General features: G+C 39.5%; 1 protein-coding gene across 5 annotated transcripts in view; it reads left to right on the top strand.

The window, feature by feature from the left end:
* Positions 1–17955, top strand: part of LOC108701344 (RNA-binding motif, single-stranded-interacting protein 1) — a 198459-nt gene that overhangs the window by 155745 nt on the left and 24759 nt on the right. For all 5 annotated transcript variants that reach the window (XM_041576041.1, XM_041576040.1, XM_041576043.1 and 2 more), the window contains exons 4-6: positions 5269–5360; positions 14171–14328; positions 15838–15917. In XM_041576041.1, the coding sequence (XP_041431975.1) occupies positions 5269–5360; positions 14171–14328; positions 15838–15917 (330 nt within the window). The remainder of the gene's footprint in view (positions 1–5268; positions 5361–14170; positions 14329–15837; positions 15918–17955) is intronic.

The following is a 17955-nucleotide window of genomic DNA, read 5'->3' as shown; positions in this document are numbered from 1 at the left end:
GCCTAATCTTACACATCATTTCTTTGGCACCAAATAAAAGCCTAGTCTTTTAGCTTGTAAATGGCTGGATAATTAAAGGGAACCTCTGTGCCTTTGGCTTTTGAAGACGACGTTTCTCACACTTGCGCAACCCCTTGAAACAGTTGGAAACAATTAGACAAAAGAAAAAATAAATAAACTTGCTGCTCTCTCTACTCACCCATAATCCCTTTTGTCAGACCTGTCGCTTTACTCCGTGATAAATAGGAATGGGAAAAGGGTGTGCAAGGCATCTTGTAACGTGCTGTGTTTATGACGGTTACAATATCAGTGTGCTTGTACGTTACTCAGGAGGGCTCCCAGCCAAGTGCACCATGTGCCAAAACAGACAATTTGCCTCTAGCATAATGTTTATAGGAACACGGGTACCAAGCAGAGTTCTGTCGGAGAAAATAAGTCTTCCCCTTGCACGGAAATAACCAGACTCTTCTTGTTGTGAATTAGAGGAAATCTAACAGTGATTCAGCTGGGTAAAACTTCATAATAGATACAGGTGCCATAAAATATGGGTGCATTTTATTAAAACATTTATTCTGCTGTCTAGTTATAATATCCAACCTGTAACCATCAGTTGTTATACTTCCCATCATTCCTAGGGAGGTGAAGGCTGCCATGTACAGTTAGGCCCATAGATATTTGGACAGAAACAACTTTTTTCAAATTTTGGCTCTATACATTACCACAATGAATTTTAAATGAAACAACTCAGATGCAGTTGAACTGCAGAATTTCAGCTTTAATTCAGTTGATTGAACAAAAAGATAGCATAAAAATGTGAGGAACTAAAGCCTTTTTTTTAACACAATCACTTCATTTCAGGGGCTCAAAAGTAATTGGACACTGACTCAAAGGCTATTTCATGGGCAGGTGTGGGCAATTCCTTCGTTATGTCATTATCAATGAAGCAGATAAAAGCCCTGGAGTTGATTTGAGGGGGGGATTTGGGGGGGGGACTGCTTGTATGTGGAAGATTTTGCTTTGAACAAACAACATGCGTTCAAAGGAGTTCTCCATGCAGGTGAAACAAGCCATCCTTAAGCTGCAAAAACAGAAAAAAACAATCCGAGAAATTGCTACAATATTAGCAGTGGCAAAATCTACAGTTTGGTACATCCTGAGAAAGAAAGCACTGGTGAACTCAGCAACTCAAAAAGACCTGGGCGTCCATGGAAGACAACAGTGGTGGATGATCGCCGAATCATTTCCATGGTGAAGAGAAACCCCTTCACAACAACCAAAAAAGTGAACAACACTCTCCAGGAGGTAGGCGTATTGATATCCAAGTCTACAATAAGAGAAGACCCCATGAAAAGTAAATACAGAGGGTGCACTGCAAGGCGCAAGCCACTCATAAGCCTCAAGAATAGAAATGCTAGATTGGACTTTGATAAAAAAACATCTAAAAAAAGCCAGCCAGTTCTGGAAAAGCATTCTTTGGACAGATGAAACCAAGATCAACCTCTACCAGTATGGAGAAGGCATGGAACAGCTCATGATCAAAAGCATACCAACATCATCTATATAAAATGTGACAGAGGCAGTGTGATGGCTTGGGCGTGCATGGCTGCCAGTGGCACTAGTGTTTATCCATGATGTGACACATGACAGAAGCAGCCAAATGAATTTTGTGGTGTTCAGAGACAGCGTCTGCTCAAATCCAGCTAAATGCAGTCAAATTGATTGGGAGGAGTTTTATAATACAGATGGACAATCACCCAAACATACAGCTTAAGCAACCCAGGAGTTTATTAAAGCAAATAAGTGGAATATTCTTGAATGGCCAAGTCAGTCAACTGATCTGAACCCAATTGAGCATGCATTTCACTTGTTGAAGTCTAATCTTGGACAGAAAGGCCCACAAACAAACAGCAACTGAAAGCCGCTGCAGTAAAGGCCTGGCAGAGCATTAAAAACGAGGAAACCCAGAATCTGCGGATGTCCATGAGTTCAAGACTTCAGGTTGTCATTGCCAGCAAAGGGTTTTCAACCAAGAAAAACTTAAAAAATTAATATTTTATTTTCAGTTTTTTAATTTGTCAAATAACTTTTGAGCCCCTAAAATGAAGCAAATGTTTTAGTTCCTCACATTTTTATGCAATGCCACTCTTTCAGCATGGCTACTTGAGGTACAATGCAACTCTTTCAGCAGGCAGCAACATCAGTTTCAGCCCTGTGATGTAAATTTGGTTAATGTGCTGTGGTTGAGCTTCGTAGCCAAAACTGGCTTTCGATTTCCCCTCATGGGCTGCAGACTCATTATTTATAATAGAGGCCACTGAGCTTTTGGATGTTAGACATCCCATTCAGAAGTGCTAATTATTAGACTAGATTACACTGCGCTCAAATTGTCTGGGCTAATTAGAAGTGGGTCAGTTCAAGCGCCACTTAATTTAACTTTCAGCCTCTCTGTGCTATTTCCTCTTTGTTCTCCAAACGAAGGGGCTAAGGATACCTTCCAGTCCTGTAATTAACAGACAAATCATTCCTAGCCCGGTTTAATCTCCCTAGTCATGCATCATGTGAAATCTTTGCCCTGACCTGCTGCTCTCCTTATTCCTGCTCTAAATGTCTCTTACTGCTGCCTCACGGAAAGGAACAGGATGCTGGAAATAGGAAGGCGTCGTGTTCCCTGCTATTTGTAACACTGACAATCCCTCCTGCTTATAAAAATAAAGTGGGGGAAGAGCTGAGCCAAGGAAAGAATTCAGTCAGATGACTAAGATTTCACCATTGACCCATGAGTAAGCAGGACGGGGATGTTAAGAGTGTCAATGTGCAGCATGATTCTTTTAAAGGAACACATTTAATGGGGGGGGGACCCAAAGGAGTTCTGATTATTGAAGTTCAATAACAGCTGTAAGGCCACACAGGAACCCCCAAGAGCATGATAAAGATAATAATGGCCTTTAACCAAGCTGGTTGCATATCATTCGTATTGGCGCCTGGGGGTGATCTTTATTAGATCAGGCAGCATAGAGAGGTATTTGCCTCTGAAAGGGAAGGTAAAATCATATTTTCCAAAACGCTGAAATTCATTTTTATTTTCCATTGCCGTGCAGTAGGGACAGACAAGCTGGCTAGGTTTGGCTCGCTCGTGCTAAAGAGATGCCAATCTGTTTCCTGATATTTTTTTTACTGAGGTAGAAATAATTTTCCAGTGCATTTTTATAATCACTTAATTACTTTATTGACCAGATGTACAGTACTGAAACAATTTAAGGTTAATCTAAACAACTAGACTGGGAGCCACTGACGTCTTGTACATCATTTTCTTAACCAACCGGGGACATGAATTAGGTCTGTTGCAACATTTTATAATAAAAAAATCCTTGTATATCCTAGCCAAGCCACACCTTTCTTGTTAAAGGCTGTGTAACTTGAGGCATATGTTCTTCCCAGGTTTTTCCCACTCTGCCCAATATTTTTTGTAAGCCCCCTCTGTCCAGCTCTACTTCCACCTACCTGACATGTTATACCCTAGTGGCTACAGTGGTCCCCAGCTCCCCCTTGGTAGCCCTGTCTGCTTTCCCATGGAAGGCATCCCGTTTCCACAAGATATCCATAGAGATATGAGGCAGTTTAGACCCATATATATGTTGTTGCTTTGTCCATATTGTGTGTACGTCAAGCATAATGAGCAACATTTTTAAAAAAAATTAAACGCCCTTGTTCTACTATAATGAAATGAAGGCGTGGCCTAAGCAGATCAGATAAACAGATTGAGCGGCCTTGGTCTCCATTTTTTATTTATTTTAATGTGTTTGAATGATCCTGCTATGCCTCTTTCCAGAATCGAATTTAAAATGCTGACCCCTGGCAACCATAAAATGATTCTCCGAAAGAGGTTGTAATTGTCTCCTTTTATCACTTTTAATTCCATAGAGGCCAATTGCAGATTGTCTCAGAATAGCAATGTCTACATGTTTGTCTGCTGACAGACATCTGCTAAGCTGTACAGCCCAGGGTGCAATAATATAGACTCTATTTTATATATATATATATATATATATATATATATATATATATATATATATATATATATATATATATATATATATATATATATATATATATATGTCAACTACAAGAGGTCCTCTGCACTCAACCCATTATCAATATATTTAAGACAGAGACATTTTGTGCATACTGCTACTAAAAAATGCCTTACCCTTTAAACAACACAGGGATTGTTTGTCCGTATATTGCAATATATTTAAGCTGGCCAACTACGTCAAAGTCATCCCATATCTGGCCAGTCCTACGCTTAATTTTCATCTGATTCATTAAGAATTCAATTGCTTAATTATACATTTTACAAAGGGACTAAGTTTTACCTGCAACTTACTAGCTGCTTTCAAAGTAAAACTCCCAAACTTGGCTGCCCTTTTATTAGACACCAGTGGGATCACCTGACTATAGCTGGGAGGGGTGGGAGCTACAACATGGAGCTGGTCACTGCTCCTTTATAACTATAACAAACAAGGGAAAGTTGTGCTCACCACTAGTTTTTATAACCATTAGGCGGGGGTGCAATGAGGGTGTGACCACAAAATACATATAGTCAACTACAAGAGGTCCTCTGCACTCAACCCATTATCAATATATTTAAGACAGAGACATTTTGTGCATACTGCTACTGAAAAATGCCTTACCCTTTAAACAACACAGGGATTGTTTGTCCATATATTGCAATATATTTAAGCTGGCCAACTACGTCAAAGTCATCCCATATCTGGCCAGTCCTACGCTTAATTTTCATCATATATATATATAAACCAAAAGTAAACCAAAGTAAATGTAATCTCACAGCAACTCCCAGGATCCTGAGGATTATTTATAATAACAAAAATCAAGGGAATTGCAGTTTATATTTATTCTCTGTAGTGCAATGTAACCCTCGACAGTACGTAAACAAAGTGTGATAAGGTCTTCTCTGTGTATTCCTCATGTCCCTAATAGAATTCCTTTGCTTGCTTTAATTGCTAAAATTATATTCTCTTAAAGTATGAATTTTGCTCTAAATACCCCATCGTATAATGAGGAATCATATGTTATCTCTTATTGCAATATATTCACTTGCCTGCTGTGCAGACAAGTTACGCAGCCAAGGTAGTTGGTAGTGATTAGCTATTTCTGGAAAACACTGTATAACATTTTAATTCTATATAAATAAAGGATAATTATAAAACTTGCGCTTCTCCTTATAACTCTTTTGCTTTTGATTTGCAGGTTATGGTTTTGTAGACTTTGACAGTCCTGCAGCTGCCCAGAAAGCTGTTTCTGCATTAAAGGCTTCTGGAGTCCAAGCTCAGATGGCAAAGGTATGGTCAAATTACTGTAACCGTTACTGTGCCTATAGAAGCAATGGGGACCTGTAAAAGGGTTGTGTGTTGGGGTCCTTCAGTCTGTTTTACACAGTGTAAAATGTAGGGATGCACCGAATGCAGGACTCAGTTCGGTGTTCGGGCAAGATTTGGCCTTTTTCAGCAGTATTCGGATTTTGCCTAATTTAAGTGCCTGGCTGAACCGAATCCAAAAAAAATCACGTGACTTTTTGTTACACAAACAAAGAAGTCAAAAAATGTTTTCTTTCCCTAGTTTACAAATGCTAATGATGGCTTGGATTCGGTTCAGGATTCTGCTCAATCCTAAAATAGTGGGTTTGGTGCATCCCTATTAAAATGTAGATGTTTCCAGTTGCCTGATCCTTATTTCAGTCCATGCTGAAAGAGACATTTCCATGTTTGAGCAAAGAGTTAATAGCAAGACAGAGACTTGTGGCAGGAGTCCAATCTGATGAAAAGGAGAACCATATGTGAAACAGTGGGAGCCTCTGCCTAGACAGATAGCTACACATATATATGTGAGATTTGCATTAAAGAATCTCCAATGCAGAACATCTCTGAGATTTACTTATTCCAGCTGAGCAGAACGTCTGTCAGTTTGCTGCACTTGCATTTTAGGCACTGGTTTCCCAGTCTCTCACTCTCTCACACACACTCACACACTTTTTTAACGGTGTTCCAGTCAAAACCATATCCTATATGTTCCCCTGCTTTCAGCTGCGATGATTATTGCCGTGGTTACGTCCCCTTTAATAATTGTGCTTTCAGCCAACTTGGGTTTCACTTTTCTGTGCCCCTTTCTGACAGTGCCCACAATGGCTTTTAGCTTGACAAAAGGGGTTTCTAGAGATCCCTCTCAAGCAGAACAAATCTCATGTTTGTGGTGTTAAGACTTTTTTTTGCTAGTAAAACCTTTTTAATCAGCATTTTAACAGTTCTACAGCTTCTTTCGTGCTTGGATGTGTTCATGTTAATCCTATTCTTACTTGACTTGGTCTCTGCAGTGCAATACCCTTTTAAAGTGGACCAGCCACCTACACATAAAAAACTGCATAATGAAAGTCCTTTGCAAATTAAACATGGAACACAAATTCATTTTTTCCTTACCTGTTATTACGGTGTTTAAATATCTGAGCTGTCAATCAAATATCTGCCCCGCCTCTATGCCTGAGACATAGAGGTTGGTCAGTCAATTACTTTCACTTTCCATTCAGCAATTCCTACAGGTCAGCGCACTCCTCACATTCCCTTCTCAGGCTCTATAATTGTGTAGGGCGCTGCACATGGACATAAGGTCCCCATGCTGGTACATATGCAAGATTTTGGGGTGATACACAACTTGTCTTAATGACAGTGTCCACAAAATGGCTCGTGTCTGCTTGCTATGATTGTATCATTCCAGGACTGAAGGGAACAAAATGTAAATAATAAATGTAGTGTAAGTAAAGTTTATTTTGCTAAACTAACATGATAGAAAATAATCTGGAATTATTTCTAAGGGTGACAGTTCCCCGTTGATATTGTTTAGTATAACTCTTTGCTAACAGGGTCACTATGGTTTGGTAAAGAATAGTACATCTAGTTAAATGGCTGGCATAAAAATTTAGCAGGTCCAGTACACTAAAAGTAGCAGAATGATATGAAAGTCAATGAGAGTGAGAGAGGATCCCAACCAAGACAAGCAGTAAAGCAACTCCTACACAGGTATAATTGTAGATATACAGAGACAGAATATTTTGCACTAAAAGTAAGTTTTGTCTTCATTATTTCATCTGTTTACAGAAAAACAAACTTTGCTATAGAAGGATTATCTAGCTATAATCACAACCGCAATCTGCACAGTTAGGTTTATCAGCCGGAACATTTAACCATTAAGGGCCTCCTTAAAAACAGAGACTGTTGACGCTTCCTGAGAACCAGGTTGCTACCCTGGAATAATTTCTGTTGTATTATAATGTCCTTAAAATGCACAAATACCTGGTGACTGATCAACATTTCCTTTGAAACCCGAAGCCCGTTCGGTGTTTAATATGTTAATCTGATTGATTCCTCTGGATTATAAAAGAAACATGGAAGGAAATAAGGAGGAAATTGCAGACATGAGTGTTTTGCATTAGCACTACGGAAGCAAATCCATGTTTGGGCAGATGCTAACAGATTATAAAAAAAAAGAGGACTGTTGCCATGTTGATTGTGACCATCCTGTTCTCACTTCCCCTTCGTTACCGATAAGAGAGAAGGAGAAATCCCACAGATCAACTGGCATAGGCCCAAATAAAATGGCAACTCCCTGAAGGACACTGAATAACTTTCCAGAATAAACACACTGCCTTCTGGAGCTGGACATATTCCTCTGTGCAAGCGCATTGAACAGAGTCATTGTAAATGATATACAGGTACAGATCTGTTGTCTGGAGTGCTTGGGACCTAGGATCTTTCTGTAATTTGGATGCTTGGGGCTTGGGATCATTCTGTCATTTAGACTATAACGTAAGGCTACTAAAAACATTAAAATATTAAATAAACCCGATAGGATTGTTTTGTCACCAATATGAATTCAGGCAGCTTAGTTCGGATCACGTAAAATGTACTGTTTTATTTATTTTTTTTAAATTAGAATTATTTGCTTAAAATAGGCTATATGGAAGATGGCCTTCCCATTATACAAAGCTTTTGGAATAAAGGATTCCATACACTATTCACTGTTCATCAGTGATTGCCAATGTACAGGGTAAATATCCTTCTCCTTTTGCATGTGAAATTGGGAAAAGTGCATAAAAGTATTAATTTGGAGCCATGAGACACTCAAGACCGCAAAGCCTAGTTACATTAGCAACCCTCTAACCCCACTACCATTAAGAATACAGAACAACAGATTCTCAAATTGCTGACACTTGGCTAGACATTTAGATATTATTCCATTGTTTAATATCTGATTAAATATTTTTAGCACAGTTATTTGTGGCTTTTGTTTTGCATTGTTTTCCTGTAGCTTACCTGTAAGTGTTATTGGCTTAGTATACAGTTTAAGCCTTCTGATGTCTTTTGTCCTTCTTGTCATCAACCTCCACCTATAGGAACTTGAGTTCCTCTACTCTGCCTCATAAAATTTGGGAATTAGCAGGTCTGTTTATCTAGGGTTATAAACCCCCTAATGAGAAACCATCAGACCATGGCCTAGTAGTAGTCAAGGGGTTGTTGCTGTTACGGCTAATATAAATAATGCAGAAAAAGGATCCATACACAGTAAGTAGGTATTCCCCCTGTACATTGGACTTATGTTAGGGGCTTTTCTGCTCTAAAGAGGGATTTTCCAAAGTGGAGACAAAGGACATTAATTCCCAAAAGTAGAAGTTGCTGAAGGGAGCAAGTCTTGTTCAGAACATTAAGGGGCATATTTATTATGCTGCTATACCAATTTAACCATGAAAACTGTGTAAAAAGCTGTGTAAAATATCGCATAGTGTGTGTGAGCCATGTGAATGCCAGATTTTCCACCGTTATTTTAGATTGATTCCAGCGGAAGTCACTCAAACACGTTTTTTACACCACACAATAAATGTGACTCTAATACATTATTACAAGTGGAATTACTTAGATAACTTCTAATATAATATATTAATTATAATATACAGATATAATAATGCCCAATCGAGGTGCTATTGCTGTAGGCAAATTCAACTGTTGCCCCTGTGTAACACGCTATTCTCTACTCTAATACACTCAGATGCACTCACAGATTTAAAGAGAGTTGTTTTATGTACCAAAACAATATCCTACTTTTATACTGTTCCTTTAAGGGAAAACGTATGAAATGCAAACTCAAAAGCAGGGTACACTTCCTAGTTGAAGCCAACCTACAGCCGGCCCATAAATGAGAAGCAGGCAAGTCTGAAGGGCTGAGAATATTTTCTCAGTGAGAGACAGGCGTTTCATCTCCCCTGTATCTGCCAGGGGATCTTCCATGCTGAGAGCAGTGCTGGGTCACATGGTAGTGAGTGGTGATCCGTGCGCTGGTGACCCCTTCTGAGCTAGGGAAAAAAAACAGATGTGTTTCAGTTCTGCAAAAATTACAACCCCCCGCCCCCCTCTCTTGCGTTTGCATTTTAGGAACAGTTCCACACGCACAGGGAGGTTTTGTTAATTTCTTTCAGATGATTCTTGTGTACTGCGATTTAAAAAAACACTCCTTTTCCGCCTTCGTTTTCGTTTCCAAGGTCTGACAATATTTCATGTATTTTGTGCACTATATCCCCCCACCCCCACTCCTGTTTGTGCTGATGAGAAGCGGTGAGCTCAGTGTGTTCTTGCCATCCATCCCCTCGGTGTGCGTTCATGCCATCCATCCACTTTTGAAAATATCTGCTCTAATTTGAAAGCTGTCTTGTGGCGTATTCAAATATCCAATTTAGGCTTAATGATCCTAGTCGGAAATTATGATCCCAACAACGACAGCAACATTCAGTCCCATCTGTTTGTAAATGTTGATATCATTATCGGCTGACGCCGTTGTCGGTATTTGGAATACACGGGGAACATCGGTGAAGATGCACATTTAAAGGGAAAAATATATATGATTTATAAACAGGGTTTTTCTTTTTTATTTATTCCTAGATATACAACAAATCGTATGCATAAAAAGATTCCTTCTACATCCGCCGCCACTTGTGATATTGTTTTATAGCAGTCTAGGGACAATGCATCTTCTATGCTAAGCATTATGGTGGAACCTGCTTGTATATGTCTTCTCTTTTGTGCTATAACACTTTCTACCCCAGCAAAACTAAATCTTACCTTTATACAAAGAGAAGCAAGACACTATTTTGGGGTGCCAACCTCAACAGATAGGAACACGTTCTGTGGCAGGAGCTGGTGGTCTCCAATAGGAAAATCGTGGGAAGGTAGAAGATAGCAGAACCACAAACGTATTTGCCCACACTCTGGTCAATCTTGTGGCACAACAAAATCTAAAGCTGGCCACTTTTGCACCAATATGGTCTAGCTGCTTCACCTACAGGTTTTGGAAGTTGTCCATATTGTATGTGACCCCTCGTACGCTCTAGGTCCGTTTGACCAGTGGGCCAATATGGTAGAGCTCGTGCCCTGTTGGCCTGTGTATAGCTGCCTTAAGTAATTTCAGACAGAAGGAGTTGGCCATCATATATGCATGTACCGTTGGCAAACCAAGCAAACGATGAGGGCTGAACATGTGCTACTTCTGTTCCGATCTAGTTTCAAATTATTGGAGGCTGAGCCCTGCCTGAAGTTGAATCAGAAAATATATAATATATGACCTGAAACAACAGCCTCATATTATATTTTGCAGCTTTCTTACATCCATGCATCTGACTCTGTGATTGGATTGTTCTGCAAAATTATAGTAGAGAGGATAGGGGTGTGCCTAGGTGTAACTATAATGTATGGTTTTAATGCAGGGTGTGGGTTGTACGACTTCTTGATCAAATGCTACTGTAGTATGGAAATGAGTAACTATGAGCAGCTGCAGATTTCTAGTGATAACAAAACACTTGCACTGTTCTGAGATCCAACTAGATGCTAAAATGTACCCAGCTCTGTCAGGCGTATAGAATAGAGTAGTCTAGAATGTCTGTAGAATGTTTCCTAGAACAGGGACCAATTTGATAAACAGTAGTTCATGTAAAGGTGCCTCAGTTATTGTGATGCAGTTTATCTTGTAAGTGGGTGGAGCCTGTTTATGACATACATAAGGACAACCAAACAGAAAGAGATCAATTGGTTTGAGTTGTCCATAACAAAACCCCTAAAATAACCAAAGGAGAGTATAATAAAACTGCTCAAATGTTTTTATTTTTCACAGCGCGTGGTAATGACATAGGCACCCTGCTAAAACTGTTTATATGGTACAATTTGTTCCACGGAGATGAGTGTGTATTTTTAAGCCCTTGTATTTTTTCCAAAAGCGCAAATATTTCAGGCGGCCGTGTTTTCTGTGGTTTGGAATCCACATTGGCACTCGTTAAAAGCCTGTACTCTGAAAGTCATCCTACCAAAATTTAGTTTATTTAGAACATCAAAGTTTTTTTTTTTATGGGGACAGCGTGGGGGATGACTGAGAAGGCAGTTGAGAAACTAAATATTTGAGCGACAGCAGCATTTCTTTGTATTTTCTCATTGAAATAGAATTAATTGGTGCTTATAAATAGAAATGTGAATAATAAAATGCCCATATAACCAGCTAGCTAGTAATGTCACTAAATGGCAGTGCATGAGATGCAGATAATCACTTAGGTTCTAAGTAATAATTTTTGGTGGCTGGGCTGTACAGTATCATGTTCAAATCAATGATGAGGAACTGGCTGTCCACATGTTTTTTCTGCAAGTAATTCGACTATGTATGGGCCTAAACGATTACCTCCTTGATTTATATGGTTTATGGTTAAGTTTTGATATCTATTGCACTGGCCATCCCTCTCCCCTCCATTTGGCTGTGGGTACATTCAGTTGTCTGAGCACGGGCATACCATGAGATCTGATTGTTGGTCTATTGGCCAAACAGAGCACCACAAGTTGGCTCACATCTTGACTGGAAAAATCTGCTCACTTGCTGCCATAATGAAGGATAGTATCTTTTGGATTATGGTTATTTTAGACAGGGGCTCATGATGTACTACTGCAGGCAAATGGTTGTACATTAGCTGAGGGACAACATTGTACTGTTGATGTAGACAGCTGCTCTTCATTGGCTTCCCCTGTGATTTGATTGTTGGCCTATGGCACATGGTGCAGAATAATTTGCCTCGCCTTTTGGGTGAAAAAGTTAGACAAAAATCTGCTCATTTGGCGCTAGAGTTTTTTTTTGAGTATAGTTAACTTAAGGCCTGGACCTATGACGTATGGCTGCAGGCGGGTGGGTGTACATCATCTGAGGATAATAAAAATCCAAAAATGTCAACATTATTTTGTCTTGGTGATGTTAAAGTGTGAGTGGACTTTCAAAAGTGGGGTGGTTTGTTTAAATTGTTGATGCCACACCTTTTATATTTTTCACTTCTTCCTTGTGTACCCCTCTCCAAATTCACAAGCCTGGGATCACCTCACACTACAATACTTTGCTGTGCAAGCAATCTCCGCTCACAAATATATTTAAAATCAAAACAAATAATTGTATTCAATTCCAAGAACATATAGGAAAGATTTCATCCATGTTCTGCACGCTTCTAATTGAGGTTTGCTGTGTGCCGTAAAAGTACCAGTGGAATTTTTTACACATGAGCAATCGCTCAGCAATGGGTGGGACACGTCTTTACTGTGGGATATTAGAAAGAATAGAAGAGGGTAATTATCCAACACTCCCAGGCCTCTGCATTATTCTGTGAACATGATTAAAGCTACCTTACACTCTTATTTCATTGAGAGGGGGATAAAGGTTTTGACAAGGATACATTCTGTCTCTCTCTCAAGGGCTCTCTCATTGTCTCAGAATGACAGGTCATGTGCACCATAGAATTTAAACAATCCCCTTTCATTGCCATCTTTTCTGCTTACTCTCTCTGCATGGAAGTCTTGCACATCCTAGAGGAAATAAAAACTGTGTTCTGTATCTTGATTGATTCTTTTCCGTTCACTGCAATGCTCAGGGGATCACCCATGTTACTGATGGTGAAAAACATACATTATTTCATTATTTCTTTCATTCCCACCTCTCGCTAATTCAGCGGAGACTTTACTCAAAGTTTATATTTACAGGTGATAAAGGTTGTTGACTACCTACCTATAATATGTTCTACCAACAGTCTAGCTTAAGAAAGCCATGCACTGCCAGATATGCTCATTCGGCAAGCTTACCATACAAGGACATCTGGGATTTATTTGGGCACCCACATGCTGAGTGATTGGATCATGCAGAGGGGCCTACAGTCCCATTGGATGAGGACCACATTAATGCAGACCAGAAAATCAAACCTGTTTGATTTTTGTCTCCTCGATTTTTGCCTAGATATCATTAGGACTAGCCAATAAGCTGACAATTCGGTCTAAGGGAAGTCAACAGCTTTTATTGTCTTGAGTATGGCCACCTTTAGTTAAAACATTATATCCATAAGGCATGCCTGGCTAATTCCAGAGGTTATTGCATAGTGAAGAACAGAACATTTTTTCACATTTTCAATTTGCCTCTGGGGGTACCGTTTCCTAAAAGTGAAATAAGATTTAGGGGCAGATTTATCAAGGGTCGAAGTGAAAATTTGAATTTTTAAGTGGAATTCGGCTAGGGAATAGTTACAATTCTATTCCAGTTTTTTAAAAAAAAATTGATTTTGGAAATTTATCATGTACTGGCCCTTTAAGAATTCGACTATTCATCACCTTAAACCTGCCGAATTGCTGTTTTAGCCTATGGGGGACGTCCTGGGCTGGGAATAATCTTTGAATTTGAATTTTCAAGTTCATGGGAGTTTATGGGAGTTTTTATAAATTCCCATGATTTTAACTCAAAATTTGACCCATGATACATCTGCCCCTTAATGTCTCTTAGCCAAGGAAAAGCTGTTGAAAGAATTAAGATAAATATGCCTCAAACTCTGCAGAATAGCCTATGTCTGAACATTTAACTAGTAAAAAAGGTCAGTTTAAGAGACTGTATAGATTGTAGACTCATGGATCATTGTGGCAAGATTTATTTTAAATCAAAATTAGTAGTTTTTCTTGGGCGAGGGCAGTCCTGTCCATAACTTTTTGCAGTACCTAAGGTGAACCACAAATATAAATACAGTATGTTTCACGTTCTGTTTTCTTCTTTGATACAGCAACAGGAACAAGACCCAACCAATCTGTACATATCGAATCTGCCTCTTTCTATGGATGAGCAAGAGTTGGAGAGTATGCTCAAACCTTTCGGACAAGTAATCTCTACAAGGATACTGCGAGACTCTAGTGGTACTAGCCGTGGGGTTGGATTTGCAAGGTAGGATTCCATCTCTCAAACTCAAGTGCTCATTGTAGGATTTTGGCAAACTTGGTTTGGACTGTTTGACCTTTGTTTTCTTTCTCATGCTACAAGGGGATCATTTCTCCACAAGGCATGACATGAAATGAATATATCTCATCACATCTATGTGTTACATTCCACTGTCACCTTTCCTCCCAGTATTTGAATTATGTTTTTGTTGTAATTACTCTCCCAGGCCGTGCATCTCTAGGGATTGTTCAATGAAAATAAATTATTTGATTCCTTTAAATTTCTATATGTTTGAGGTAAGCACTGTATTAAATGGAACTGCCATAGTTCATAAATAAGTCTCCCGAACTGTAGTGGATGTTTAAGAAACCAATTTAAAGGAATAGTAGCACCAAAAAATGTGTTTTAAAGGAAAGGCAATATAATGTACTGGTACCCTGCACTGGGAAAATTTGCTTGTTAACTTCAGAAAAACAACTAAAGTTAATATAAACAAGTTGTTGTGTGGCCATGGAGGCAGCCATTCAAGCACAGAATACACAGATACACATATAAGTTCTAAAGAATCCCATTGTATGCTACAGAGCTTATTTGTTATCTGCTGTGTGTATATCCTGTGCCTTTTCTCCTTTTCAGCTTTGAATGGCTGCCCCATGGCTACACAGCAGCTTGTTTATATAAATAGTATAGATCACCTTGCTGTACAGCTATTACTTTATTTTAAATTAGAAAAAAACATGCATTTTACTTGCATTTTACATTTCTGTATGTAACTTACCTATGCAGCTTGTGCACTGTCTGCCATTCCTTATCCTCTAGTAACACAGATGGCATGTTTGTAATGTTGCATGACTCGGAGATAACTGTAAGGAAGTTGGAGTGAGAAATGATGATATTGAAAGCATGGCAACATCCATTTATTTGCTCATCTCTCTGTTTATTAAAGGAGAAGGAAAGCTATGGAGGCATTTTATTGCCAATAGATTAGCTGCAATAGTGCAAGCTAGAATGCTATATTTATTCTGTAGAATGTTATAATATACCTGAGTAAAAAGCTCTAGAAGCTCTCTGTGTGTTTAGGATAGCAGCTGCAATATTAGCTTGGTGTGACATCACTTCCTGCCTGAGTCTCTCCCTGCTCATTTATAGCTCTGGGTTCAGATTACAGCAAAGAAGGGGGGGAGGAGCAAACTGAGCATGTTCACACCCGGGGCATTAAGCTGAAGGTAGGAAGTCTGATACAGAAGCCCATGTGTAAACAACAGAAGGAAAGAAATGCTTAAAAAAAAGCTTACTTAATTTTAGCCTTTCCTTCTCCTTTAAGAGGTCTGGAATACAAGTTGGTGCTATTTATGGACTAGACAGTGGGCACCACATGTCACTGCTCATGATATTGTTACCCAACATGTCCAATACAATTATTGTTTTTTGCACATTTGTGTGTGTTCCAAAACTTCCAGGTAAGAGTCCACTGCAAATGGAAGACTTAATATATTCTCTTGTATTCTCTTACAGGATGGAATCTACAGAGAAATGTGAAGCCGTGATTAGTCATTTTAATGGAAAATTCATTAAACCGCTACCTGGAGTTTCTGGTATGTACCTCATTTTCCTGAAATTATTTGTGCTTGACCCTTGAATATTCGGGAAGTTTTATAGCAACATCGATAAAGTGTGCCACATTAACCATGTGTAAATGATGTTTGCTCCCATTGATTATAGGGCTGATCAGAGCCTGTCCGTAGAGCTACAGCTAAAAGGAGGCAGCCCTTTTTTTGTAGAAAAACAAAACACCTCCCCAGCCGCCACCAGAGCCTACCTGTACAAATGCGGCAGTGGAGCTGGGGGGTTCAATCTGAAAGTCCCTGTAGGCCATGACATCATTTCTGCAAACTAGGGGGGGGGGGAATTTTAGGTCTGGTGCCTAGTATGCCACTGGACCTAAATACTGCAGTGGTGCTGAATGGTTGCTATATGTTAACGATCAGGACAAGCCTTGCTAATTAAGGCCAGCTGCATTATAAAGGATAAATAGCTCCTTGTCATTTGTTCTGACAGTGGTTGATGTTGGAAGCTATGTCAGTTTGAAGCAAATCCCCAGTGTATGACCACTCAAAATCTAATAAAGATATAGTCCTGGGGACTGATGTCATGACACATTGTATCCATTACATCATATACTGGATATTCTGGTTTCTTAAATTCACAGCAGGGGTTTTTTTTTAGATGCATCTCCATTCAACTCTGCATTTTTCCCCACTCAAAAGCATTATATCATTTGTATTGACCACATACAACCCATTTTTTGGAATCAATTCAGTTTAGTGATTTTGGAGTAATTGCTAATATAGGTGCTGCAAACCATTGTGGCAAATTGAAGTCAGAATTGGATTGGTCAAATATGCCATTGGAATACCCGCACATTAGTGGGTCAAGGGGGTTTGGTCCGAGCAATTGCACCCAGAGCCTGGTGGCATGCCATAACCAGCCCCTGCTTTGATGCTCCAAACCACTCCTGGCTCTCCAAACCCACTACTGATCAGGTGGTGTGGTGTTTATACTTTCACACTTGCCTTGCCCCCTTCAATGACATTAAAGGAGGGACAGGTCAGCCGGATTTGGGAATGAGCATGGGTTGAAAAATCATCGACCTGTGCATCACTACCACACATGATCTGATGATTATTGAGTCCTACCTTCAATTCTGAGCTGGGCACTATCTACTAAGTTTGTATGTTTTCATGTGAATGCTTTTCCTCTCACATTCCAAAATCCTACAACAGAGTTAGTTGGCTCCTAAATAAACTGACCTTAGTGTGTATGCCGTGTGAATGTGAAAGGGGGCAGGGACTGATGTGAATGATGAACAATGTCTGTAAATGTGTTAGAGTTACATAAATAAAGGGTAATAATGATATAGTTTTCCCAGAAGTGACTGGAGTGAATGTAAGCAATTGGCCTGTGTGTGGCCAATCCTACTCACCCAGGTCCATCAATCAGAATAACATTGTTTAGAAACCTGGCAGCTGACTTTGTTTGCTGTGAAGTGGTTTAAATGCCTTAGTTTTGGTATTTATTTCCCTATTTTTTATATAATTCATTTCCACCCTCCAATGTATATTCTGCTTGTATTGAAGCTGTAATACACAAATAAATAAAAATGACATTCAATTTCATTGAAGGTATTCGTGAAATAATTTGGAAGTATTTTTCTTTTTAATTCAGTTATATACACAAAACATTCTTAGGACCTCTGCCCACTATCCGTCTATAATGTTCTTTTATGTACTTGTAAACTATTCCTCCCACCCCCTCTTCAATCCTCTGGCCATAAATAGGTGATGCTGTAACTATTTGGAGAAATAAGAGAGCTAGACAGTATAACTGCTGTTATAAATATGTAGCCAGTAGACAGGGCTGGAACTAGGGGTAGACAGAAGAGGCACCTGCCTAGGGCACAAAGGTGGAGGGGTGCCAGGCAGGTACCTCTTCTGCCGCCTTCCCCTAGCTTAGACCCTTGTCTCTCTCATCTCGGGCAGCTCCTCTTGTCTTCTCAGTTTGTGACTGCACTCCTCTACACATGCACGCATGCGCTTGTGCTCTGACTCGTTTCCCCCCACCGCCAGCAGCAGC

This window comes from Xenopus laevis, chromosome 9_10L (assembly GCF_017654675.1).
Source record: "Xenopus laevis strain J_2021 chromosome 9_10L, Xenopus_laevis_v10.1, whole genome shotgun sequence".
Lineage (NCBI taxonomy): Eukaryota > Metazoa > Chordata > Amphibia > Anura > Pipidae > Xenopus > Xenopus laevis.
This window is presented reverse-complemented; position numbering and strand designations above follow the sequence as displayed.